This window comes from Neolamprologus multifasciatus, chromosome 23 (assembly GCF_963576455.1).
Source record: "Neolamprologus multifasciatus chromosome 23, fNeoMul1.2, whole genome shotgun sequence".
In the NCBI taxonomy this organism is placed as follows: Eukaryota; Metazoa; Chordata; class Actinopteri; order Cichliformes; family Cichlidae; genus Neolamprologus; species Neolamprologus multifasciatus.
In genome coordinates, this window is record NC_140460.1 from 19,137,967 (window position 1) to 19,164,979 (window position 27,013).

At 37.5% G+C, this 27,013-nt stretch overlaps 2 protein-coding genes across 4 annotated transcripts; both read right to left on the reverse strand.

Annotated features, from left to right (window-relative positions):
- Positions 1 to 1,245: 1,245 nt before the first annotated feature.
- LOC146491399 (adenylate cyclase type 8-like) lies at positions 1,246 to 18,708 on the reverse strand. 3 transcript variants are annotated; one of them, XM_085152768.1, is made up of 24 exons: positions 18,235 to 18,708; positions 13,095 to 13,470; positions 12,531 to 12,719; positions 12,027 to 12,266; positions 10,722 to 10,950; positions 10,495 to 10,644; positions 10,090 to 10,220; positions 9,342 to 9,453; positions 8,990 to 9,117; positions 8,759 to 8,917; positions 8,366 to 8,600; positions 8,082 to 8,270; positions 7,890 to 7,990; positions 6,990 to 7,191; positions 6,082 to 6,183; positions 5,860 to 5,987; positions 5,695 to 5,776; positions 5,418 to 5,576; positions 4,310 to 4,456; positions 4,127 to 4,219; positions 3,905 to 4,019; positions 3,192 to 3,316; positions 3,020 to 3,118; positions 1,246 to 2,553 (listed from the first exon to the last, which is right to left on the reverse strand). In XM_085152768.1, exons 2-24 carry the CDS (start codon positions 13,337 to 13,339, stop codon positions 2,371 to 2,373), a joined length of 3,543 nt encoding a protein of 1,180 aa, XP_085008894.1. In that variant the 5' UTR covers positions 13,340 to 13,470; positions 18,235 to 18,708; the 3' UTR covers positions 1,246 to 2,370. The 3 variants fall into 3 exon arrangements, with proteins under 3 accessions (XP_085008894.1, XP_085008893.1, XP_085008892.1); XM_085152767.1 differs by having other exon boundaries at positions 8,759 to 9,117; positions 13,095 to 13,374; XM_085152766.1 differs by having other exon boundaries at positions 8,759 to 9,117.
- A 2,059-nt stretch (positions 18,709 to 20,767) lies between these two features.
- dnajc27 (DnaJ (Hsp40) homolog, subfamily C, member 27) lies at positions 20,768 to 26,318 on the reverse strand. The gene is made up of 7 exons (XM_085152849.1): positions 25,893 to 26,318; positions 24,976 to 25,058; positions 24,823 to 24,892; positions 24,229 to 24,393; positions 23,917 to 24,039; positions 23,676 to 23,836; positions 20,768 to 23,580 (listed from the first exon to the last, which is right to left on the reverse strand). Exons 1-7 carry the CDS (start codon positions 25,977 to 25,979, stop codon positions 23,448 to 23,450), a joined length of 822 nt encoding a protein of 273 aa, XP_085008975.1. The 5' UTR covers positions 25,980 to 26,318; the 3' UTR covers positions 20,768 to 23,447.
- Between the last annotated feature and the right edge of the window lie 695 nt (positions 26,319 to 27,013).

Consider the following 27,013-nt stretch of genomic DNA (forward strand, 5'->3'; position numbering starts at 1 on the left):
ATTTGCCCTCTGTAGCCTCAAAGGCCCCCGCTTATAGTCAGGAGATGCTGATAAATGAAAGAGTTCAACCAGACTCCACACAATTATTCTGCTTCTCTGTTACACATGTACATGGATGAGTTTGTTGTGGAGGATTTTAAGGTTTATACAAGAGACAAATAGAACTGTTTTGCCTATAAACAACTGACTTTTAAATTCACAGTCACAGTGGGCCTATGACTGAGCCCTGAGGTACATCATATTTAATGGCGCTGGCTACAGTCTTCACATGAGGTTAGCCAACAAATATTAACGGTGAAAGTCGTTTTTTAAAGTAGTAGTGAATGAGTTCTTATGCCATTTGTGCCATTCTAGTTTGATTTGCTAACAGAAAGCATTTAGTGTTTGTACGACCCGAAAGTTTCCTAAAACACATTTTCCATCTCAGTCCGCTCATGGCAAAAATAAATTAAATTCTCTTTATATTATAAGGTTTTTCACAACATCATATGAATCAACCATGAACTTGAACATGTACTTAGTAGGTCTTTCAATTAGGTAAAGAAAACCTCAGCAGAACTACAAAACATGACATACTGAACCATTTTATTATTTTTTAAACAAAAATTAAGCCAGAATGCACAAGTAGTGTGTGAAACACACATAAAGCGGGTGGTTTGGAAGGGCTGCCTTCCAAAACTTAAACACAGTTTAGGTTTGCAAAGTAGCATCTGAACAACCCACAAGACTTCTGGAACAAAGCGGAGATGTCTGGTCGTAATGCACAAAACCAAACACAGCGTTTCAGCACAAACACTTCATACTAACCATGAGCAATTGGTCTTGTGGTTTTGCAACAGGACTCGGGCAGTTGCTGAGTCAACCGTGAATTTGAACATGAAATCTGTACCAGTGAATTCTAGAGTCAGGTGTAAGTCTGTGTCCAAAACTTGGACCTGTTGGATATACTGCAGGACATACATGGCATACTGTAATATGTCATTTATTGTTATTCACCTGAGTCGTAGTTGCCCAGGTAAGGTCCAGATTACTTATATAATGTTCTGGTAGTAACCTTTGAATTAACGCAGCATCTACTTTCCTTTTCCTGTGACTTTTACTTTCAGCAATCACAAGAGTCATAAGATTGAGCCCTGAGGTACATTTAACACAGGCTTCACATAAGATTAGACTTACATCATCATCATCATCATAATCTAGTTATGAAAAGAACAACAACCACCCTGTTAGTAGTTACACCTAAGATTGGAGCTGGATTTACTAAAAGAAAAGTTTCAGTGTTTTTAAAAATGAAAAATCTACTCAAGTTTAAAGGTAAACACATGTGAAATTAGCATTTTCCCTTTTCCTGTTTATTTTATTAGAATAACAAAATAGTGTCATTAACAGCTGTCAAATATTAGGCAGATCTTTAATGTAAATTAGCCACAATATAAGAGTGCTCAAACATTTAACCATAAAAAAACACTGCAATGGACAAACCCACGTTTATTTTTCCTTTTTATTTATTTATTTTTTTAAATCAACACTTCTTACAGACACACTTTGTCCTCTGTGGACAAACAAAGTCCTGTCACAACTTAATGTGTCTCTTATATATCCACAAATCTAAATTATCCAAATGTAAAGTGCTTTGATCCCAAAATGTTTTTGGTCCTGCACTCGGCTCCATCTGGTGGTCAGATGAAGTTATGACAATTTTAAAAAATTGCTAGAAGAGTTTGAAACCTTTAACAGCAAGAATAAAAACACAGTAAATAAATGCTTAATATTTGATTATTTAAAAAGAATAACAAGAAAATTCTTCACACTTCGATCAAATCATTTTACAAATATGTTTTGTAAAAAGTTACATGTTGTGTTAAAAATGTAACTATAATCTTGTATTGACTTAGAACCCATAGTTTCATATGAGGAAATCAGACCTATACAAACACATATTATAAAACATGAATGTTTTTCTGCATCAAAGTCTTGGCAGAATGACGAGTCTTATAAAGGAAGGCTGCTTGTATATCCAGAATAAACCTTCAGGAATCCACTTAGAAACCAGAGAAACCGACACATGAGAGGTCCCCTGAGAATCTGTCTACTTTTAACTTTCCTTCAGTGTCTCAGTGATTAGTGATGTTTAATCTGCACATCCATGATTCCATGTTGTTAGCTTTGCTCCGCAAAGCACCACAGGAGCTGTTTGTTCCAAAACACAGAGCAAAAGTACGACAATCCATCACCATCATTACTGATCTTTCCTTTACTTTAAGACGATGCAGATGAATGTTCAAACTCCTTACCCCCTTCAACATTTCAGCTTTCACAAATGTTGACAATTTTACCTTTTACCCTCAAAACCAAACCTTTTTCTCCTCCTCACGACGCCTCCACCAGGTGGAAGCCTCCGTTCTCCTCCCTCATCTTCTCCCTTTTCTGGGCTTGAACCAAACTGTAGACCACAGCTCCCAGTGTATTCCTATTGAGGCTGAAGCCCCGCCCCCCACCACGCTCTATGAAGCTGGATCGCTCCTCCCGACTGCTCACGAAGTATGTTCGAACCTGAAGGGAAAACACTTTGATCAGTGGTGTGTACAGTTTATGTAACTAATACATTAAACACGATATTTTTCTTATCTGAAATATTTTTCTCATGTTCATGAAAAGTTCTGTTTATATTTTGGGGTAAAAATGTATAAAAATGATCTCTTTGTGTTAGGCAAATTTTACAAAAATGTATGACACACTTTTCCTGCACAATTGTGTCATGCACTTTCTCATCATTTTGACTTCTTTTGATTTGTATATGATAAAAATTCCTAATTTTTTGTCATACTCTTGATATATACTTTTTTTGTTTAAATGTAAACCCTCCAAGTTAAAATGCAGTTTTTTTATGTTATGTTACGTTATGTTAATTTTATGTTAAATGTAACTATTTTCAAACTCATTTGTTCATACCTGCACCTAAATCTCATAGTTTAGCTCTTTAGGTCATGTGTGTGGTCACATGATGATGATGGCTCACCTTTCCGTGGCGTTCACTAATCCCTTTGAGATAAACGTCCCCTCTGAGCTGCCTCAGAAAGCCTCGTTCAACCAGAATAGAGCTGGTGTGTTCTGAGACCTAAACACAAAGGACGACATTTAAAAACCTGTTGAAGTGATGATCTCATGTTTCTGCAAACAGGTGAGCTCACCTGTATCCGCCCGCTCACACCGGTGCTCTCCATCCTGCTCGCCATGTTCACCGTCATCCCCCAGATGTCGTACTGAGGTTTGGTGGCTCCAATCACACCTGCTATCACCGGACCGTGAGCCACACCTCAAAGTGATGTTAGAGGTCAAAGGTCATGGAGTGTTTAATAATAATAATAAGGGAAAAAGCTTAAAAGCTTTTAATTTTTTAAAAGCTTTTAAAAATGTAATAATAATAATAAAAATAATAATATTACATTAAACTTTGTTTAAAAATTATTTTCTAGATATGTTTGTAATTTTGTAATTCTTTTAAAAAGTTCACTATTCAAAAACATTATATTCAAATATTTGTATTTACTGTTTACCAATGATTCATTTAAAAATATATAAAGAAGAATGGTTTTTAAAGAATCTATTTCAAAGAATTTTAAAGAATGATTTTTCATAGATAAAATAAAAAGAAGTAAATACATTTGTGAAATTTTTCATTTTTAAATTTCTGATGTTTTTATGATTCCCATTCTTGGTGAAAATCTTTCACTTTTACACCTAAACTACTGATTTAACTGTTTGTTTAAAACTGTCAAATTCTCCCTCTAAACTCTTTCTAAGTCATGAAAATGTAGAGATTTGTATTTTTTTCTTTGAGTACTAAAGTGGTATTTATGTTTGTGTGTGTGTGTGTGTGTGTGTGTGTGTGTGTGTTACTTACCAACACGGAGCTGGAAGTTGTTTCCTGTCTGTGTGTTGATGTGTTTGAGAGTTTCCTGCATAGCAAGTGCGAACAGGACCAATTCACTGAGGTGATTCCAGCCATCCTCACAATCCTGAACACACACATGCACATCTGAATGAAGTGTGTATGGACATCAGAGCCTTTGACAAGAGGCTCAGAGGGAGCATTTAAGTGTTGTGATGTAACAGCAGGACTCACCTGCCTGTCAGGTGAGAGGCCTGAAGCTGCCATGTAGCAGCTGCCAGTGGTTTTGATCTTCTCCACCTGCTGAAAGTAGCATTCATCCAGCAGCTACCAACACACAAACACAAAGGTAAAAAATACTACATTTAATAAAGTTTACAAAACATATCTCGTTTGTGTGTGTGTGTGATTTATGACCTCATCAAAGTCGCTGATGACGTGGTTAAGGAGGCGGAGACACTCAACATGCTGATGAAGGACCTCCTTTTCCTCGTAGAAGTCGGAGAAACCGGGCAGAGAGGCAAACAGCACGCCCACTCGCTCATACGACTGTGAGTACAACTCCTGATAACACACACACACACACACACACACACACACACACACACACACACACACACACACACTTTAATGCTCTGTTAATATGACTCACACTAATAGAATAAGTAAATATCGATTATTGATCAGGCCTACTGGTCATGAGGTCTGAGGGCAATGATGTCACACCTTGCATTTAAAGATGAGAAACAATTATACAAAAACTTGAAAAAGCCACAAAAGACTCAAAAAATGTGCAAACGGCCACAAAATATTAACTAAACCACTTCCAATTCTTACAAGGTCTCAGCTGTTCTATACAGTGATTTTTATATATTTTTTTATATATTTATAATAAATATAACTGTACGACTGTTGTTTGTTTTTAATTTAAAATTTTTTAGAAATCACCTGCTTAAATTTTATCAAGGCTGAAAGTCTGGAGGAGTGGATGACAGGTGGATGATGACATAGGAGGTTATACATCTGAGCTAATTGGAAAATCTAAACTCTGACCTCAGGACAGTGTTTGAACTGATTTGTGTAATTTGGTAATACACAGAATCACATCATGAGTATACAGTGATATTTTCCCTTCTTTTTGGACCTTTTTTCGGAACACTTTAATACAATTATCTGACCAATAATATGTCTGCTGCATGGTTACTTGCACTCATAAATCACTCAAGAAGTCTGTGCTCCTGTTTTGCTGAAGGAAGTCTAGGATTTTATTTACACACTGATTAACAGTTATCTGTGTCTGTGTAATGGTCCCATTAGTCATGTGATGCTCCCATGGCCAGAGCATGATAATGAAGTTAGCTTTGAGTAACTGATAACTTAGTTATCCTCTCTCATAAAGATATGGTCACTTCTGACTAGAAGACTAGAAGACTAAAACTAAATGACAGTGACCAGAATGCTAATGCCGAAGCTCCAAAACTCAATAGGAAATCAAGTTGGCTGCTATGTGAAAGGCATCAGGTACCTCATCATTGCGGTCTCTCTCCAAGAAGTGCTGGGCAACATGTGCGGGCAGGATATTGAGCAGCAGACACTCATTGTGCTCCCGCTGCTCCTTCATGTCCTCCACCTCCTTCTTTGCCTGAAGGCCCCAGAGGAAGTCCAGCCGTGCTGTCGCCTCCAGCTACCAGTGAAGAAATGGAAGAGGGAAGTGGTGGATATTAGCATACTGAATTCATATCAGGGTTATCATTGTTTGCTTGATAGCAATAAAAGCTGGTAGCGTGTTTAACAGAATCCACCTGTCTGCTGTTGAAGAGGACAACCACCACAAACATCAGCATAAGAACAACACAGACTCCATTCCTGCACAAGTGATGAGACCTGACAACAACAGAGGAGACCACATTTTATTTTCCACACCTTTAAGCAAAAACACAGGAACATGACCTGAATGGAACTTGTACCTGTAATTCTTGATTATGTAGGTGTAGAGGGCAGCAAACAGCAGTAAAACAGCCAGCTGCAACACGCAGCTCAGTCTGAGGAACACGGCACAGGTAACCATAGCAACCACGCCACTTAGAACCATGTACTGTACACAGAAAGGCCAGTGATAATTTTAAAAATGATTACTGACTAATCAATGTCATTATGATTCTGAGTTCATGTGATGTTTGAGTGTTCACCTCTGGATATGTGCAAATGTTGATATCGGTCCAAGCCGAGGGAGGCGGAGCCAGCAGGGAGTCCGTGTTGCTGATGTCAGTTTCTGATGAATCACACCACAGCTAGTGGAAGCAAGCAAGAAGCTTTCTAACAAGTTATTTTGTACTAAATTCTTTGTACTAAAGCCTTTCAGTAAGTTGCTGGAAGAAGCTATTATTCCCACTGAGGTTTTTAAAAATGTTTAACATAGAAGGTTGGTTGTCAGTATATGGGAAATCGTAATAGACAATAAGATGTGCACATTATTGCAGGTGAATCATTACTTTTTGGCACAAAATAGCAAGAAACTAAACTAAAAATCAAGCAATGCAAAAAATGGAGGGACTTCTTGAAATGCTTCAAACAAACATTCCCATTGTTGTAAGAAAATTTTTAATTTTATCTTATGTTGTTGTTAACACTGTTCCAGTGCAACTAAAGAATGTGTAAATGCACATTTTTAGTTGTTGAAACGACAATACTGTCAAAGTGATGGTAATTTCACATTTCGTTTACAGAGAACAGATTTTTGCAAAACTTTAGAAATTTATGGTGATTACAATCAATACTCTCGATACTCTTTTATACTGATGGAGACTCATCATCAAATAGTTATCCTCACACTGTGTTGTGTCAACATTGCTGCTTAAAATGTAAAACAATATTTTGGAGAATTCATTTTCCCCCAAATTGCTTCATTCTTTGCATTTCCTTCCAGCATTCACATCAGCAGCTGTTACAGAAGTGATGCTTCGATTAATCTTATCTTATTAATCGATTTTAATATGTTAGCTTGTTTGGTTTTCAAATCTTTTCTTCTGATCGTTCGGTATTTATGACCTATAACATATCTTAGTTGTTGATTTGATAAAAACAATATCAGACTTACAATGTCTGCAGAGGCGATTCCAAAGTTGACAGTGATGGCAGTGAGTGTGAGCAGCATGCGGGCACTCTTGTTTTCATGAACCCAACAGCAGATTGACTGGAGGGGAGCAGGACAATGCTTAAATTCCTCCCCCAGAGTCAGCAGCAGGAGCAGGAAGTAAATGCCGCCACTGACCACAAACTGAACGACCATTGGACACAATCTGTGGGAACAAAAAGTTACTAAACACACACATGTCAGCTGTTATAGAGGTTCCGGTCAGCATGAACAAGATGTTTCCTCTCCTTGTATAACATTTATAATATTTTTAAGGGGAAAACAAATTTGTTTCATCTTTAGCTTCATTTATCTCTAAGCATGACCAGATAAATTATTATATCGAGCCAAAAAGTGCAGAGAAACAACTGCTACCTGGTCCTATGCAGATGATTTTCTCTTTTATATGTGAGGGCTGTTAAAATAATATCTATTAATATAAAAAACAAAAAAGCATTTGCAGAAGCTTGTTTTTGTACTGTTACATTTTGGTGCTGAAAAGATCACAAAGTCTTATATATTCAATACATATTTAATTACAGCTGCTCATTAACACAAATATCTAATTTCATGGCAGCAATTTAATGTATTTGGCATGTAGACACGGTCAAGATAAAGGTCAGAATGGAAAAAGGTGATTTCAGCGACTTTGAACGTGTTACAGTAGAAAGTAACACTACTTGAAATATGATCAGGACCAATAGCAGTGTCTTCAGTTTTATCTGAAGAATAAATACAAATTCTATGGTTTTGTTTTGTTTTGTTTTTTACAACATGTTAAGCTTATGTTTTTCCAATTGTTGGATAATTGGACAAACATCATTTACAATTATTTACATCATTTAACAAAAGGAAAATCGATACCTTGGGGCTGGGATTAGAACCTGGACTGTCATTAAAAGCAGCAGCAGAATGAAGGAGCAAACCATGTTAGATTTGAAGAGTTCGTCTCTCATCTGAGAATACTGAGAGACAAACATTTTATTAACGACTGTTTTCAAGGTGCCAGTTTCACCCCCCCAAAAAAACTACTAAGAAAAAAAATTCTCGTGTTACCTTTCCCTCCACATGGGAGTCCTTAAACACCTGAGTAAAGGTGGTGATGTGCTCCTTCCTCATTCGCTCACTGCTGCGCACCTCCATGGCCTGGCGAATCCTCTTGTTCACCTCCCGTGTTCCTGAGCGCTGAGCTGCGATATGATTGGGCAGCTGGGTCAGTGAACCATTGGTAAAAGTAGCAAGGATCTGTGAACCAACAAAGAATACAACAAAAGGTCAAAGGTTATTGAAATTCAATCAGAAAAGTACTAATGGACTTTGAATCTGTCTCCTGTACTCACAAAATTCTTTCCCAGGATGTCTCCAAATGGCAGCTCAGCACTCCACGTTGTTATCTCGTCATAACTGGGGCGCCTTGCTTTAGGCGGCTCCACATCTTCCTTCGATGCCGGACGGACCAGGTACGTGTCGATGTTGTGTTTCCGTAGAAACTCGCTACGCTCCTGGCCATGTCCCGCCTCCGTCTCATAGATCCCACCCAGACAATCCAGAGTGGCCTGGGAGATGTGAACCTGACTGAAAGGAGATGAAAAAGTACAATGGTGTTACATGAACACATCACAAAAATCTTCTGTATTTTAATCATTAAGATTAACTTTATGGGATGACACCTATAGCAAACTGCAGTTTGGCAATTAAGTAATAAGGATTTATTATGTATTAATTTGTCTTACCCAGGCACTCCTGCAGCCTCCAAACTGTTGGCGACGTCCACGTCCCAGCTCCAGATGTCAAACTGCCACTTCTGAAGACCCAAAACACCACAAAGGACGGAGCCAGAGTGGACGCCTATTCGCATGTCCACCTCCTGCTGGAGCTCCCGACAAACGTAACTAAAATGAAATACACCTATGAAGTTTTGTGGAAACAGCTGTAGGGATGTGTTAGCCACAGATGATTGGTACCGTATAGTGTTGATCATACTGAGGCCCATCTCCACACAGCACCGGGCATGTCCTCTCTGAGGCTCTGGGACTCCTGATACGCAGTAATAACAGTCACCCAGAATCTTAATGCGCAAACACTGGTGCTCCTGTACTCAAACACAGGGGAAAAAGAAAAACTGTGGCCTTGTACATTTAAAAAACACTAAATAAATAAATAAATGGCAAAAGCCAAATAAAGACTAAATTCAAATGAAAAAACTTTAAACAAAACTTAACAAAATAACCCCTAGTAGAATAACAAATACACCAATCCTTTAACTAGTACAAACACGTAAAACAGGAGCTGATGCAGTTGACAAGGTGATCTGACCTCAGCCAGCCTGTCGAAGCGACCAAAGAGTTCATTGAGAGTTTTAACGAGATCCTGAGCCGAAAGAATCAATGACAGCGATGTGAAGCCGATGATGTCTGCAAACAGGATGCTGTGGAGAGGCAAAATTCTCATCATGAGAATATCCTTTTAATCCCACTGAAACCAATGTAAAACCACTACTGCAATACATTTTTGGCTAAATGACCTTTACATATTCTTTATTCACCCTCTACATTTTTAACTTTACAATCTGTAATGAAATCATCGAAATAATTTATAAAACCACTAACAATAATTGTTCAGTCTTATTTTGCATTAGATGAAAACTAAAATCTTCTTTAAGAAATTATGCCTTTGCATTATTACTGGTGTTGTTGCAGAACAGGGTTAAAATCACACCTGCTGGCTGTTCAAGCGTTAATTAATTTTGGGGGCATTTTTGTTTGGAGGAAGAAACTCAACAAAGGTCCATGAGTTGGACTGTGTTATAGCTGTGTGGTATGTGGTTGGCTCCACAATTAGTAAGCTAAACTAGAGCCTAAAGTTAGAGGTTTTTGATACAAAACGCTGTGGTTAAAGGTTAACTGCTCATTAACTGCCAGAACTAGTCATTTCAGTCGATACAATAACTATAGTAGAGTTGTTAGTCTGTCAAAGCGCCTCAAAGTTCTTCATTCTTTTAAAACTACATTTATAGCATGTGTGTCCAGCTGGCTCTTCATCATAAATAAGTGGGTTGTATTACCTGACATCCTTGTAATGGTGAATGTAGATCTTGTGCAACTGCTGAGGCAGCAGATAATCTTCCATGATGGCCATGTCACCAATCATCTCCAGAACCAGAAATCGAGGTAGGATTGACATCACCAGGCGTTCCTGACAGCACAAAGACGCACGCATCATTAGCTTTAGGATATATGAGGTCCAGACATATCCCAAATACTTTGTTTCACGTGACTTGCTACCTAGCTGTTTCTTAGTTAAACATCTTGTTATGTTGGTCAGAAAAATGATGATTTGACTTTATGCTGATAACTGAGATCATTAATAAATAGATGAATAGGTTGACCACATTTACAAATGATCCTAGTACTTCTTCCACTTCAATAGGGACACAAAAAATTAGGGAACCCTTAAATATCATCCTCACTTGTCTGTTGTTCTCCCTCTCTAGTCTGACTCGTCCTTCGATACAGCGCCTGGTCTCCAGGAAAGACTGTCTCTGAGTCCAATCAGACAGGTAGTGAATGAACAGACCCGCAGTGTTCATAGCCAGATACAGCAGAGCCTTGGACAACACCTGCACGTGTACAACCAAACAGTTTAACGCCTGCACAATGACAGAAAGCAACCAATAAAATGTAGCAATTTTGTTACCTTTCTGATGAAGCTGTGGTCATTATAGTGACAGCAGAAATCCACCAGGAGGTGCAGAGTGGAGGTGGTTCCCCCCGCAATGATGGACCAGAGGAGGGGGAGGGGCAGGAGGGTGTAAGTGGAGAAAAGCGTGAAGAAGACATACCAAGAGTGATCGCTCTCCGCCCAACTGAAAACACCAACCAGCACTTGGAAGGTCTGAGACAGCCAGCTGACCACTGACAGATACCTGAGGTAGATTTAAAGGAAGAACAGGTCACTGTCTTCAAATTTTTAAGTGAAACATTTTCAGAATAAGTACTTTTGACTCTGGAAAACTGAAGAATTTTAGAGGTTCCTTCGGCTTCTGAAGTTGTAGCTCTTCTTTCCTTTTCAATCTTTCAATGTTGGGAATTTGTCAGGAGATATATTCTAAAGACACTTCTTCAGCTGAGAGTCAGAGAGTGGAGACACACAGTTTTACTTGCACAAGGGCAGTCACAGAGCACTTGCACGAGAGTGAGGGCTCAGGGACTCGCACCCTGTCACTGCCCTGGTCTTTATTTATATACAACAGTAGGTGCGTTCGTTTATTACATTGGAGTGTGTGTGTATGTGTGTGTGTGTGTGTGCCAGGAGAGATTCCTCTTCCTGGTACGGAGTGAAACTGCTTGTTCAGCTCTTATCTATTACTAGCAGGATCTGCTCCTTCCCTGCATGATAACGGGTCACAGTGAAATAAAACATCAGTCTGAGTCATAAAGAGGTCATCATGCAGTATTCTATCAAATGCAAACTTATATTATTAAAAGACTATACTGACTACTAAGTACAATTTTCTATTGACAGAATTTTTCTTAGAAAATCACTTCTGTTTTGGTAAATGCAGTCAAGCAGTCACATTGACTTATCTGTGGTTTAACATTTGAGCTACTGTTTAGATTCTGCTGGTAGGATGAAACGTCATCTGCATATAACTTGATATTTATCTTAAACTAAACATACCCTCTGCAGTGCAGTGCTTCTTTCCTAATAATAGCCAAATAAATAAACAAATAAATCCATATTGTTTTGCACATCAAGGTACTATAATATTAGTGACAGATTACATTAAAAGACATAGTAACTTAGTTCATGTGGGATGTTGCTAAGTTGGCGCAGAGATAAGGAGCCCTGTGGTACACCACTGTTTGCTTGTACAAAAAGCAAAGCTTTAAAGAGCAGAATAGAATCTTTGTTTTTTAATGATGTGAATCCTTTGGAGATTGAGATTAGTTAAAAAACAAACAAGCAAACAAAAGAACTGCTGACTACATCCCAGTGTACCTAAGCCACTGAGGTGATGACAAGACTTCCTTTCTGGTCAGAACCACCAGGCAGATTCCTATCCACAAGACTACAGACAGGCCGGTAAGCCAATCACAGGCCATGCCCCACCAGCCCAGCGGCCATGTTAGCAATGAGACAAGAAGGCGGGTCAGGATGTCAACGACAACAGTGACGACCAGTGAGGTTCTTCTCTGAGCCGAGGAGAACTGCTGGTAGAGCTGCTCCAAGTCTGAAGACCTGAAGAGGTTATAAGCGTCAGCATTACTTATTTTTATACCATTGACAATAAGCAACAATATAGTCAATAAGACACCAAAATAAATAAACCAGACAAGTAAAGATTTATGATTAAATATGTAAAAATTTCTAAATACTATCAAAGTTTATGCTACAAAGCATATTTAAACAAAGATCATTAATTTTATGACTGTATCATAATTGTTATTATACAGCTAATAATTGTATGGTTTTTAGGTAAAATGTCCATTTGAATGTCTTTACTTGAATTTGTGCTGCAGTGTGGGGATGAAGACGCCTCGCACCGTCCACCCAGACGACACAAAGAAGTCAGCATCACTGAGTGGGTCGTGTTTGCTCTGTGTTGCTGTGGTGACTGTTGGGTGAATGCGAGCTGCTGACGAACGGCGCTTCTGCCAAAATACTCCACGAGACGCTTTATTGCGGATCTGCCTGCAAGACAGCACAGATGGAAGAATACTGTATTGTGTAATACTTTTATTAAGGTTATTCAATCAATTCAATCATAAAATTACTATGGATAAATGTATTTTTAATAAACACATAAATTATTCTGGAAGGAATGTAAAGTAACACTTTAAATAACTTTATGATTACATTATTTTGTACATTAATGAGAAAAAATCCCATTTTGGGAGTTAACTAATATGTTTATAGTTAATTAACGATCAAGAAAAAAGTAATCAGGAATGTTATTTCAAGGTTATAATTGAGATCATTTTCAATTTCGTCAGGATGAAGTTAACCTTAATACCAACGTTTATTATAGTTAAGGTTCAGTTAACTCAGAAATCAGTTTCTTTCTACCTGTTGATGTCCGCGATGTAGGCATCGGTGACTTTGATACGGTGCTTGCCTCGCTCCAGACCCCCAGCGAGCCTCAGTGTGTACAGGTTGTGCTGGTCAATGATGTTCCTGACGGCGTTCTGCCACAGCAGCTGCTTCCTGCGCACGTTGGAGGTGGGGCTTATCCCGGTGCTAAAGGTGATGTTGCTAGTCTGCCGTGCCGCCTCACAGTCACCATTTAACAGCTCGCTGCAATCTTCACCCATGGTTACAGAGTTCTAAGGCCTGGCTCTTCTGTGAGCTGATTGGTGTCAAACAGATTTACATCAGTGATAACAGCAGCAAAAATGTTCTGTCTTTCAGCGTTGAGAAAACCTCCAGGCTCCCGTACACAGGGCTAAAAACAAACCAGAAGAAGCACTTAGAAAAAAAGTGGCACCGGTAATGATGATTTGTCATTAAAATCCATTTTACACAAAATAATTGCCTAAGGAGTGTTACTCAGTAAATACAACAACCTTAAATTACATCAGTGCATTTAACGTTATGTATATATATTTTTGAAGTTTGTTAACTGCATTGAATAATGCGCACTGAAGAGTATAGTTGTGTAAATGTGTTTTATTAAGTAATTGTGATCCTTCATTCAGTTTGGGTGTGTGCAGATTTGGCTTTTGTGGGCGTGTAACATGATTTCCAGTGTAAAAGTCACTGTGACTAGTTTTGTTCAGGCTTGTGCTCAAAATGTTAATAAAATCAGATTTCCTGTACTTGTGCGGTGCATGGGACAATTTTAATTTCTAGTAAATAACATATTTTTTTATAGAAGCTGGTGTTGATGGTGATGATATGAAGTTTGTCTAAGTGATGAAGTCCACTCAGGTTTTAGTTGCAATCACTGAATAAGGTGTTTATTTGATATATGAGTGCAAATACCCTCCAAATTATAATGTAATGTAAATGCATATTTGCATTTCCTCTAAGACCAGTTTGTAAAGACAACCAGTTTTGTTTTGTTTTTTGTAATGACAACTTACTAAATTTTACAGTGTGGTGGAGTTGAACCCAAACATGGGATAAAAGGAGGGATACAGTTTGGACAAGCTAGCCACTTCATAGCTTTTCAGTTTTTACACTTATCAGTCTTTTGACCCTTTGAGATCCACACCAAGTTTTTCAATAGACCCTTTAGTTTTTAAAATATTGATCTCTACCAAATGGTTGAGATGTCCCTTCATGGTAAAAGTATGAAATATCATGCAAATACAAGTACAGTAGATAATACAGTTGAAAAAAATCAAATAAAGGGCCAAATTATAATTAAATTAATAACAAAAACTATTCAGGGCATTGGATACAGTTTATTTCTAGTAGCATGCCAGTGAACATTGCTGTTTTCATTCCATCAAAGGAAACTATTATATCAAACAACAAAATACATATTATTTTTTAATCTGCAAATGTGAAAAATGTGCAACAGCACAAAATACTCACATTCAGGCCACTTCTGATTGAATGCTACTGTGCAAAATCATTTTTGTTTAAAAAACAAACCTAAAAACAGTGCAAATCAATCACATCTGCTTGTAGTTTTGGTCGTTGGGGTCTTAGGGTGTAGCATTTATTCTGTGGTCTTGGAGAGCTGAATCATGGTTGTCCAACTCTAGATGCTGGCTTGTTAACTTGGTTCAGACACAGCCAGGTGGAAACCTTTTGAGAGCCATCGGTTTCTGGTCCAGTAGGGCACAGTCCCTCTTGTAGACCAGGTATTCAAATCAAGGATGTATCCAAACAGTGGAATATGGTAAATGGTAAAAATGGCCTGCATTTGTATAGCGCTTTTCTAGTCCCTAAAAGCTTTTCTAGACCCCAAAGCACTTCACACTACATTCAGTCATTCACCCATTCACACACAGGCGATGGCAAGCTACATTGTAGCCACAGCTGCCCTGGGGCGCACTGACAGAGGCGAGGCTGCCGGACACTGGCGCCACCAGGCCCTCTGACCACCACCAGTCGAACCACCGACCTTCTGATTAGTGGCTGACCTGCTCTGCCACCTGAGCTACAGCTACAGCCATCTCCTTAACTTGTAACTTATAACTTGTCTTATACAGGTGTAATAGCATATCAGAAAGTTTAATTCCTCCCATATGCTAATTATATACAGGGATGAGTGATGGGCATGGAATGGTGATCTTTGCATTGGACTCTTTGCTCCACCGTCTGACCAATGAAAGAGGCATGAACCCACAGGCATTGTTTAGGAGGTTGACACATTTGATGTCAAACCATTTCATTGCAATCAGACCTTCATCAGACCTTGTGGCTTCATATGAAACCATGACCTCAAACACACTGTGGTTGAAGGTGGATGATATCATGAGTATTATGCCACAGGACGTGTGATTTTTAGCCATATAATTGTTTAGCGTCCATATAGTACTTGTTCAACATGAAATTATAATTTTGACAACTTAGTAATATTAATTTACCAGCTACTGTAATTTGGTTAAAAGGTAATCAATTGTGATATTTGTGATTTCCACATGTTATTCTTGATTTTTACAATATTTACTAATATTAACTCAGAAAGTTACAAAAATGACTTACTGAGGAAATTATTTCAGCATATTCTTGCTGTGTTAACACTTAATGTGATTTATCAACAGCAATGGATAAACAAAATGGGTCTAGTGGTCTGATTTTATGGCAAATAATCAATTTTAATAACATTTAGGTTATGTTAGCATTAGCACCATAAAGGGACAAATCAACCGTTTGGTTGACCACTTTAAAAAAAAAAAAAAAATTAAACATTTAATTTCACTTTTTTAATGCTGTCAAGTGACATACATCTGTTTAGTAAGTCCTCTAACACTATCATAAATCAAAAAATTATATCTTCATACCTTAGTTTCATCAAAAACACTCAAAATATGTTTGATGTTTTTTTTGTTTCTGACTACCTGGTTGGTAGAGGGATAAGAAGAGCCAACCGTTTACATTCACAGTGCCTTCTGGTGGATTTTTTGGGCATTACAGATGAAAAACCAATTGGTAGAAAAGACTCAATAAGGTAGGTCAATTTCAGTGAAAGCCTCAGTTAGATATAGGGCCTGAAAATGTGCTCTACCAATTGGTTGAGCATCATTTATTATATTTTATTGGTTTTATTACATTTTTTGCAGTTACACAAAGGTCATAATCTGTTTTTTTCACAAACTTCTCACTTTACATGTGAAACATGTGCACAGAAAAGAAACAAAATCAATCAATAAATAAAAATATTTGTAAGATAACTAAGATAAATACCTTCAGGCTATTTGATTTTCAATATTCAACTTACATTTTCAATTTTTCTTTTGTCTGTCAAAAGGGAGATATCTACTTAATGTTTATTACTGTAGTGGCTGCTCTGGATTGCATTTAAATGAGTTCCTAATATTTTATACTCCACACTGTAAATGTCATATATATGACATATAGATATGTAAAATGTAAAGATTAACAGAAATATTGAAAAAATAAAATAAATCATTGCCAAGTTGTTGTACTGGACTTCATTTAACCTCTCAGGTGTATCTAATAAAGTGGCTGCTGACTATAAATGGTTTCAGGTCTCTCTGCCAAAAATCTAAGACGCCTCTCAGTGGCACAGTTGGCTGAACGCAGTCTTGGCCCAGATCAGGTCCAGGTTTCAGGGTTAATCCAATCAGGTAGCAACACACTAACCTGACTGCTGACAGGACATTAAATCTCTATTATCAGATGTCTGGATTGGTAAATAGAAGAAAAATTACTTGTTAGCACTCTAAAATCAGTTCACCTGGACTGGCTATCAGACACTTAATAAAACAACAATATATACAGTAAGATAAATTTCAGCAAGTGAAGCTTTAAATTTGGGCTTTAGATGCAGGATGTCTGAACATGGGATAAAAAAGAAAAAAAGGAAAATTATGAGCTTTAAAATAACCTTTACTCAGTTCAAATTGCATTTGATTGCTCTCTTTTCTTATTCTCCTCATAATATGTCAGATAGCTACTATGCCATGTACTAAGCAACTTGTCTGCATAGGTAAGCCAGCATTAGTCAGTATAAATTCAGTTTTAAACTGGTCCATAACAAACACAACTTTGACCATTTTTTGATAACTATAGTTCATACCAGTCAATTTACATGGTTTTCTGGATCGAACATGATTTTGAGCTCTTTTTTTCTGTGTAATATTAGCATCATTAATATTAGCATGTTAGGGTTAGTGCCACATAGCTAAATCCCATCTTTAGTTGATAAGGTTAACTAATTACTCCAAACTTCTACAGCTGATCTGGAAACTTAGCTGCCATTTTCACTTTATAAGCTAATATTACAAGTATTACTGAAATAAATGCTTGTTGGTTAGCTTTCTGTGTTAGCAAGATCCACGATACTAAATAGTGTGTGTCAAATGCAGATTCTGTTGATGTGAGGGAAGCTTTTATCATTTATCAGAGATGTTCCAGACTCCTCTACAAATGAAAGAAAAATATTAACATCTCCAATCAATCTAAATCAAGATGAAAACATACGTTCATCACAAGAACCATATATGTGAGGAGCAAAGAGGAAACTAATATAGTTTTAACTTATTCTGTCATTGTTTGACCTTTTACTGGAGTTTTTTAAAACTCTGAAGCAACTCCTAAGCTGTTGGAAATAGCTAAAAATGTATTTTGTTTCTCTAAAATCTATTAATATTAATATTATTTAATTTTATTATTTATATACATTTATTTTTGTTTGAATAGAAATTGATGTAACTCTGCAGTTTAAGGTTTTTAACAGTTTAAGAAGTTTAACATAGGAGTGTCCTTCAGAAAGCAAAAACTGCTTAAGTGCTTTATGGTCACGAACAAACAGAGGATTACTGGATATGAGACTCAGTTCAGTTTCAGTTCAGTTTTATTTATACAGCACCAAATCACAACACCAGATGCCTAAGGGTTCTTTATATTGTACGGTAAAAACCCTACAGTAATACAAAGAACATGGAGAAAAGCCCAACAGTCATATGACCCCCTGTGATCAACAGGAGTTGGCAGCATATACAACATGAATTCACCTCGATTAAACTGTGTGGAAAGTGGGAAGTTTGAGTGTTTGTGTTGTACCTACTTGTTGCTTTGATCCTGTCCAGATAAAGGTTTGACAGCAGTTTGATCCTTCAAACACTCTTCCTGCTTTCTTTGGTTTCTCTCACATTTCAAATTCACAGTTTTTCCTTTTCAGTCCAGTTTATTTTGTCTTCATTGCTCTTCAGCCTCAAAGTTTCTTCTTTAAAACATGCGTCATGTTTGTCATCTCTTGTCGAACATCTCCATCATGTTTCTCTCTGATGTTGAGTTTATGCTTCATAAGAGCAGTACTCTTTCTCTGAGAGGAAAACTGCAAAATTACAACGACAACGAGTCATTAGTTAACCTCAGCGGAACAAAATGAACCCAGTGAGGTAGTGAAGGTCACTATGGCTGTTTCTTGTCATTCCTGCAGCTTTAACAATGTCCCAAAAATCTGAAAAATGAGGACAAAAAGAACCAGAAGCGACAAACAGAGCAGAGCGAGGCCGAGTCAGGAGATGAGGATTTGAGTAATGAGCTGATGTGAAGCAGCAGATGTCTGACTGAGCATGTTAATCCCAAAAGAAATCCCCGAAACAAAGACAAATGGCCCTTCATTAATCAGACAGATTAAGTGTGTGTGGGGAGGTTCAGGTGCCTGATGGGATTGGCAGACCTCCAACCAGGTCAGATGGAGTCAGCACGGTTCAGTTCAGGATAGAAACAACTGAAACTCAAGAGAAAACTTCATAAGGTCACCTCAGGGTGTTCAGACAAATTTAATAGTGAACAAGACAAAACATTAATGACAAAGTTGATGTTTTCCTATCAGTCAACACCATAGTTGAAAGTTTGATGGTCTGTTAGTACAATTACCACACAGCAGCCACATTGTACACAAACTCCCTCACAAGCTGGCAACACTCAGCCTGCACCCCACCCTATGTTGTACTGGTTGCAGGACTTTTTGACTGGCAGGCCGCAGTCTGTCAGGATTGGCAACACGACTTTAGCCAGCATTGTTACAAACACTGGCGTCCTACAGGGTTGCGTCCTTAGTCCCATCCTCTACACCCTGTACACTCACGACTGTGTCACCTCCAACAAAGATAACATCATTTTGAAGTTCGCGGACGACACTGCAGTGATCGGTTGCATCACTGGAGGAGATGAGGCGGCTTACAGGAGAGAGGTGGCCGGTCTGGTGTCATGGTGTGAGGACAACCTCACCCTCAACACTGACAAGACAAAGAAGATGATAGTGGACATGTGGAAGAAGAGGAGACCTCACCAACCGCTGTCTATCCGGGAGCATGAAGTGGAGAGGGTGAGCAGCTTCAGGTACCTGGGCGTTTACATCACCGAGGACCTCGCCTGGACACTGAACACCACACAGCTGGTCAAGAAGGCTCAGCAGCGGCTGTATTTCCTGAGGAGGCTGAGGAAATTTGGTATGTTGGCCAAGATCCTCAGCAGCTTCTACAGCTGCATTGTGGAGAGCACACTGACCAGCTGCATCACTGCATGGTACGGCAGCACTACTGCTATGGACCGCAAACGCCTGCAGAGAGTGATAACAACTGTGGAGAAGATCACCAGGACACCGCTGCCCTCTCTGCAGAGCATCTACCATCATCGAGTCCAGAGGAGAGCTGCCTCCATCCTCAAAGACCCCACACACCCCCAACACGGACTGTTCACACTTCTGCCCTCAGGGCGGAGGTTCAGAAGTGTGAAATCCAGAACATCAAGACTCAACAACTCCTTCTTCCCCAATGCCATCAGACTCTTGAACAGCTGGCCCATTTTGAACAGTAATAATAATTTTTTGCACATCAGGTCATCTTACATATTATACATAATATAGAAAAAAATATAATACATAATATAATATTGCACAAAGCAATATTATATTATGTATTATATTTGCACTTAAAATAAATAGAAATAGAAGAATCAAAGGGCAATTCTATCTGATATTAAACCCAAACTCTGAACATAACCTGCTCCTGACCAGATTATGTGTATTATATATGTTACTGTGGTGATTTAGCCAGGTATAGACACAGCAAACTGACTTGAAACTGTAAAAAATAAACTCAGTGATGACTCAACCTTAACATATTAAAACTTACAGAACATTAAAAAACCCAAATAACTAAGTTACAAAACAATAAAATAAATTAATAGTAATTAATTTTCCCCAAAAAGGTTAAATACTCTGAAATATTCTGAAATAGTCAAACAATTATAACAACTTGTGTTCAGAGGTTTAAAATATAAAAAATTAAAAAGAAAAAAGTTTTATATTTATTTTTTGTATTATTTCCATGACACAATCTGAATTTCTGAATCATTCCAGGTTTATTATTAATTACTAATTATAAAATACTAAATTATAGTAAATTATAAATATAAACTAATATAAATGACAAAAATACAACACTCACAGTATATTTCAGAATGATTTGTGGTATGGTTTAAATTATACATCAAGGATTTCCTAAAATCTTGAGATATCAAAGGAAATCCAGGACCTGGCAGCAAGTAAAACACCTCAAGATAAAAATCAGAACAGGCTGAGATCAGAATTCATTTTTGTGACTTTTTATTAATTAAAAACAATCTAGCAGAACAACATTTAGTCTGTAACTGTAACACACACTCACTCCAGCGTTCGCACGTCATCATGTGACTGATGACTGCACAAACTAAGGGGAAATTTGTACTTTTGTGTTAAATCTATGTCGTAGGCTCTACATAGATTCAGTGCACATGTATAAATTAAACATCAGGCAACAGGAATTCATCATGTTTGAGCCATGAGGTACAGAGTTCAAACTGTGCCAAATCACACATCCGTCAAACACACAGTCACATTAGGAGTTAGCTCAGAGTGTTTGTAACAGAAATCATGTGATTAAAATAAACAATACAGACAGAAAACTGGTTGAAATAACATGACTGATTGGCCAACGCTCATTAAAACTCCTCTTCCACTTTCAAGTTTAGTGTGATTTTTATTTTTTAACCTCTTACTTTACTTTTATATTATGCATTAATATATTTTTTCTAAAGTAAGTTAAATTGATTTTATAGTGTTTTCATCAAAATGTTTTGTTTTCCTTACAGATTTCAATTTGGGGGATTTATCTTTTTTTTTTTTTTTTATTAAAGGGATTTAAATTATTTGAAATCCCTTTAAGAAATTTTCATAATATAAAACGCATAAATCATTACAGATTTTTTGTTTGAAAATAGTCTTTTGTAATATTTTTCACATAATTTAATATTATCTTTTCTCACTACTCTCTCTTTTTACTTTTCTCAATTCACTGGTTTGGCTTTCAATCTTATCATTTCTGTGGCAAACTGAATTAAAGTTGCTTTACAATTTAGTATTTTGAAAATATTAAATATATTCACATCCACAGATATTAATATAGTTGAGTATTAACAGGGCTGATGTAAAATGTTGATAAAAAGCCACATTTGCAATATGTTCTAATCAAGATCAATTGACTTGAACTTTAAAGCATAACGATAAAAATCACATTAAAGCAACAAGTGGAACCTCTTTCTGGATTGTTTTAAGTTAATTCCTGTGGTTGCACATATGTAAAAATATAAAACTATGATAACATATTCATGCTGCCTATGAGTTCTTTACAATATGAAACACTTTTATGCTTTAACAAGACATTTTGTGTGATACAAAGTCAGTAAACGGGCACAAGTCTCTCTTTTAACAACCAATCGTGTTAATTACCATCATGTAAACATCAACTATGACTCTCATCTCATGGAAGACGAATCACACATTAAAATGTGGTGATGGGATGACCATGTTGAATTTTTTTTTATTTGTTTTTCTTCAAGAAATATTTTGTTCATTTTTCTTAAAATGAAAATAACTTAATAAGAAAACCAATAAGGAATTTTGAATCTTAACAAAATGTGTAATTTCTATCAACTGCCAAAGAAATAAATCAGTTATTCCTTTTTTAAATATATATTTTTAGGTAATAGTTTACCTGGGATAAATGTAATAACAAATAACATTAGGGAACCAATACAATATTTGGCAGTTTGAGGGAAAAAAATTAATGAACTGAGGCAACAAACCAAGAAAATATAAACACGCATAAATGATTCCATTGATTTTAAAGAAACATGACTTAAAAATATGTCTAGCGAACTATTCGATGAGTTAAAAGAATAGGTTGGCACTTTGGAGAAAAAAGTGATTTAAGGGCATGCATTAATATTTTCACTTTATCCACAGTCAGAGGGAACAAATTAAAGAAATAATGGAGTAAGTCAATAAAACAAAAAATGTACAAAAAAATTAAAATTAATAGTTTGGACACAAATTAAACTTTTAGGCCAATAATCAACCGAGAAACAGGTTAAATTAACCAGTTAAGGGAACAAGTTAGCTACTTGGGGTGAGTGATTTTAATGAAGGAAATTAGTAGTGTGAGAGTAGAGATATGCTTTTTCAGGGAACAAATGTGAGGAGCTCCATATAAACAATTCAGGGAACAAAGCAGCCACTTACGGAAACAAATTAATTTAAATGGGGTAGCATGTGTGGGCGACCTAATTGACATTGACATGAACATAGCTAAGGAGTTTCACATAGTTTCCTAAGGGATCAATAAAGTATTCTGATTTGTCCAGGAGAAGTACATTAAACTAACTCCGACATTACAGAAAAGAACATTTTGATGGGTTTATTTCCAGTCACAAAGAAAGCAAAGCTGGTAGTTTAACTCCACCGTGCCTACAAGTTTAACCCATTTTGGTTTCAGATTCGTTTTTGATGATGAGGATTTGGCCGGTTTTTGCTACATTGAAATTTAAAGTTCTTTTTTTAAATATTCACAATGCAGTTTAAGTGATTATGCCTTTAATTTGTTTTTGACAGCTTTAAGTGGACACACACAGGACAAGTACCTTTAAAGAGTAAAAATTCGAAATAATTTAATTTTGAAATGTTTTTCCCAGAGTTTGTATCTTTTTCATTTGTGTAGCACTCATCGTCTTCCATACTCTCTCCAGTGTAGTGTTTAAAATATCATATAATAAGTTAAAACTGGTTTATGTTGGCATACCGCACTGTGGCAAGCAAAATGGCACACATGACACGTACGCTGAATAAATACAGAAATAAATAAATAAATAAAGTTCGTCATCAGTTCGTGTCTGAGTGACAGCAGGTCCAGTTATTTCTGTGTGTGTGTGTGTGTGTGTGTGTGTGTGTGTGTGTTATTTAATGTTCTTTAGCAGTGAGGTGCGGGCGTTCACCACCGCCTTGAACGCGTCTTCACTGCCGGGGGCAACACATTTGTCTGGGTGCAGCAGGACCGCCAGCTTCCTGTACGCCTTGTTCACCTCCTCCCTAGAAATGAAAAGATAGTAAACTGCATTAGACACAATGTGAGAAAAAAACAAAACAACTTCATTGAAAAGATGGCCTGTATGCTGGCGACTCACCGCGTGGCCCCGGGTTTGACTCCCAACATATCCCACGAGTCTTTGCTGTTGCGGATACGTCGGATGGTGTCAGCCTGCTCTTTGGTGAAGCCGACGCTGACCTCCGACACCGGGCGCTTTCCGCCGTTCTCGCACATGTCAGTGATGGAGGAGAAGAACGCCTGTGGAGAACACGGCACTCACTGAGACACGGTCCATAAAAAAAAATGTACAGGAAGCTGCGCATGTGTGCGAGAAATACCTGAAACATCTCATTGATGCCCTCGCCGCTCTGTGCTGATGTCTCAAAGTAATGAAAGCCTCTGGACTCCGCCCACAGGCGCCCCTCGCCCTCATCCACCACTCGCCGCTTCGTCAGGTCCACCTGTATGAACACGCAGACATTTACCTCCAGCTGCATGTGTGTTTAATAAACCTCAATAAAAGATTTGAGTCACAGTTCAAAATAATCCTTCTTTATCTCATTCAGGGCCTTAATACAGCTCCTCAGCACACCCTCAGTTTGAATCAAGCTGCTTCAGCTCCTCTCTCTTAAAGCTGCACTCGGTCTGACCTTGTTGGCGCAGACGACGAACACGATGCTGTCCATGTTGGCCTGAGAGCCCATTTCTTGTTTCATCTCGCCGAGCCAGCTGTCGAGGGCGTCGAAGCTCTCCCTCAGGCCGACATCATACACGAGCAGCACGCCCTGGCTGTCTTTGTAGAACTCGTTACGCACCTGACCGACACCACAGAGAAAGAAACATGTTCACAGAGCGCCGCCTGTTGTGTGGGTGCAAATATTACAAGAAGGCTTATTTTTGGCCGAAAATATCTTGTTTTACGACAGTCTGTCACAACCATTGATGTTAAAGAAATTCAGAGAAAAGCAGTCAGAATTTGAAATCTTCTTGTTGCATATTGGTCTTTTTAAAATATGATCTAATAGGATTTTTGTCATAAAATTTCCAGACATTTTACTCTTATGCAATTTTATGTAATTTTTATTCATTAGTTTTCTTTTTTACTCACTAGTTTTCTTTTCTTGTAAATCTGTGAATTATCTCGTATTTCTCTTTCACAGCACCTTTGTTGGCGCTCTAACATGCATGTGTTTTATACATTTCTTCTGATGTGAACAACATAAATTGCTCGTTTTTTGACTCACTTCATAGAAGAACGGGTGGCCGGCCATATCAAAGATGTTCACCTTGATTTCTCTGTCTCGAACCTGAACTCTGTTGGCAGATAAAACACATGTTAGTGCTCAGTAAAAAACATCACTACACACACAGTGACAGGAAGCAGTCTGTGAACTCACTTGGTGACGCCATAGTCGATTCCAATGGTTGCCAGATACTTTGGAACAAACCTCTTCTCGCAGTAACGCTTGATGATACAGCTCTGAAGAATAAACAATATTTAAAGATGAGCTCCACTGCCTTTCACGCCAGACCATCCATCAAACTGAGATTTATTAATTTTTTAGTGTTTTTATTTAGATAATTTGTGTCTTGTTAGGTTTTAATTGGATAATCCCATTTGCAGACATTGTGTTTCAAATAATCATCAGTCTACAATTCTGAGCCTATTTTGGAAAATTTGGCTTCAAAAATAAGCTGTTACGCCTTAATAACATGAACTTTTTTAGCCTTCTGCCCTTTAAAAGCACATTCATGTCAAAATTTACATTAATTCCAAACAAAGATTTCTCAGGGTTAAACTAGCCTGATCAATAATATCACACATCAAACAGCTTTGTTTTATTGTGCTGATACAGCACAATAAAACAAACGTCATTTAAGTGTGCGCTGCTAGTTGTTGCTGTCTGCTCCATGATGCTCCAAATATTAAAGGTAATAAAACAATAAATTATTTCTTTTTATGACCAAAATCTGCGCCGAATTATACCTAATGCAACCATATTGAAAATAAGTTTACCTGGGTGCTGTAATCTGTGAGATCGTGTGGTGAGATGTAATTAAAATCGGTTTTAAACGAAGTCTGGCGACAGAGTGAACAAAATAAACCAGAGCACAAAAACAACAAAACTGACATCCAAAACAGAATAAAGACTACAGAAAACAATCTTTCACGACCTTTATATAATTTTTTCAAATGTGACATTATAAGCCATAAACTCACAGTAGTACAGTACAGGTGGTTTATAACAAGCTCAAGTAAAATGAACCAGACTCTATTTTAGGTTTGAGCTCAAATAAACAGGGGGTCTCATACCTTTCCGACCTCGGCGTTTCCGAGGCTAATCACCTTCACCCGAAGAGACTTCTTGTTGTCTCGTCTTTTCGGCGGGTTTGTTTCCATTTGGATTGTTTAAATTCTAAAGTTTTTTGGCGTTTAAAGCGACGGGACTGTGCCGGAATACAGCCGCTGTTGATATTATTATTGTGAGCGGAGCTAACAGGGCTAACTAGTTGTTAGCACGCTGGTTAGTATCTCTCACAGCCCTTAAACGGGATTATTTCCAGATTCATTAATCTCATCGCATCGTTTAACTTCAGCTCTAATGTTGACGTTTGCGTACAGCAGACAACCAGAGACCCTGCTGGCCTCATAGCCTTTATGCTAATTAGCTGTTTGGGTCTAGCATGGAGTTAGCTGCTCACTCAACCTCCGCCTGTGTTTTCAAAATAAAACTACATTTAGGAAAAACTGTAACTTTGAGGTTTTTCGTATACTTACCAAAGTAAGAAATGTGCACACAAAATGCTATCTATATGATTTTAAAAACACAAAAACCGAAATTTACATCAAGGTCTTTTATTTTATAGTCAAAGACGTAATCAGTTTGATTTTTGAAAAACGGATACCGGACAACGTAAAAACACTGAAAAGCTATTACTGTAAGTTTAAACAATGTAATTTAACAATATATTAATTACTAAATTAATTCATTTTATGAAAAATAGTTTTCAAAAATGTAACAAGTTGTAATTTTCAGAATTTGAAATATTTTAAGAACAATACCATTTAAAATTTAATGACATCAAAGATTGTATTACTTTTATACATTCATGACATGAAATCCAATAAAATGTAGATATATGAAGAAGATGAAGAAGAAGATGGCCGTAGTGATAGATGTAGTGATACAGAATGACAGCAACATCAGGATGAAGGACCTCAATAAATACCAAGGGCTCAGAGAAGAGCTGGAGAAGATGTGGGTTATAGGCAAGTGGCTACAACAGCAACATCGAAGATCTCTGTCCAGAAGAGCGCAGTCCCAGGAACAGCTAAGATACTGCACAGGACCCTCAAACTCCCAGGCCTATGGTAGAGGACCTGAGCTTGAAGGATAAACCACCCTCAGGGGCTATTCTACTCTATACTTATAC

What these genes read in the sequence shown, in the direction of transcription:
- dnajc27 (XM_085152849.1), bottom strand. Translation starts at nt 25,979, where the DNA reads ATGGAAACAAACCCGCCGAAAAGACGAGACAACAAGAAGTCTCTTCGG. An exon ending in GCCACCCGTTCTTCTATGAA is followed by an intron (nt 24,394 to 24,822) that starts GTGAGTCAAAAA and finishes GGTGTCGGTCAG; the next exon opens with GTGCGTAACGAGTTCTACAA. An exon ending in TCGTCGTCTGCGCCAACAAG is followed by an intron (nt 24,040 to 24,228) that starts GTCAGACCGAGT and finishes GTGTTCATACAG; the next exon opens with GTGGACCTGACGAAGCGGCG.
- LOC146491399 (XM_085152767.1), bottom strand. Translation starts at nt 13,339, where the DNA reads ATGGGTGAAGATTGCAGCGAGCTGTTAAATGGTGACTGTGAGGCGGCA. An exon ending in GTTCTAATCCCAGCCCCAAG is followed by an intron (nt 7,192 to 7,889) that starts GTATCGATTTTC and finishes TTGTTCCCACAG; the next exon opens with ATTGTGTCCAATGGTCGTTC. An exon ending in AGAGAGACCGCAATGATGAG is followed by an intron (nt 4,457 to 5,417) that starts GTACCTGATGCC and finishes GTGTGTTATCAG; the next exon opens with GAGTTGTACTCACAGTCGTA.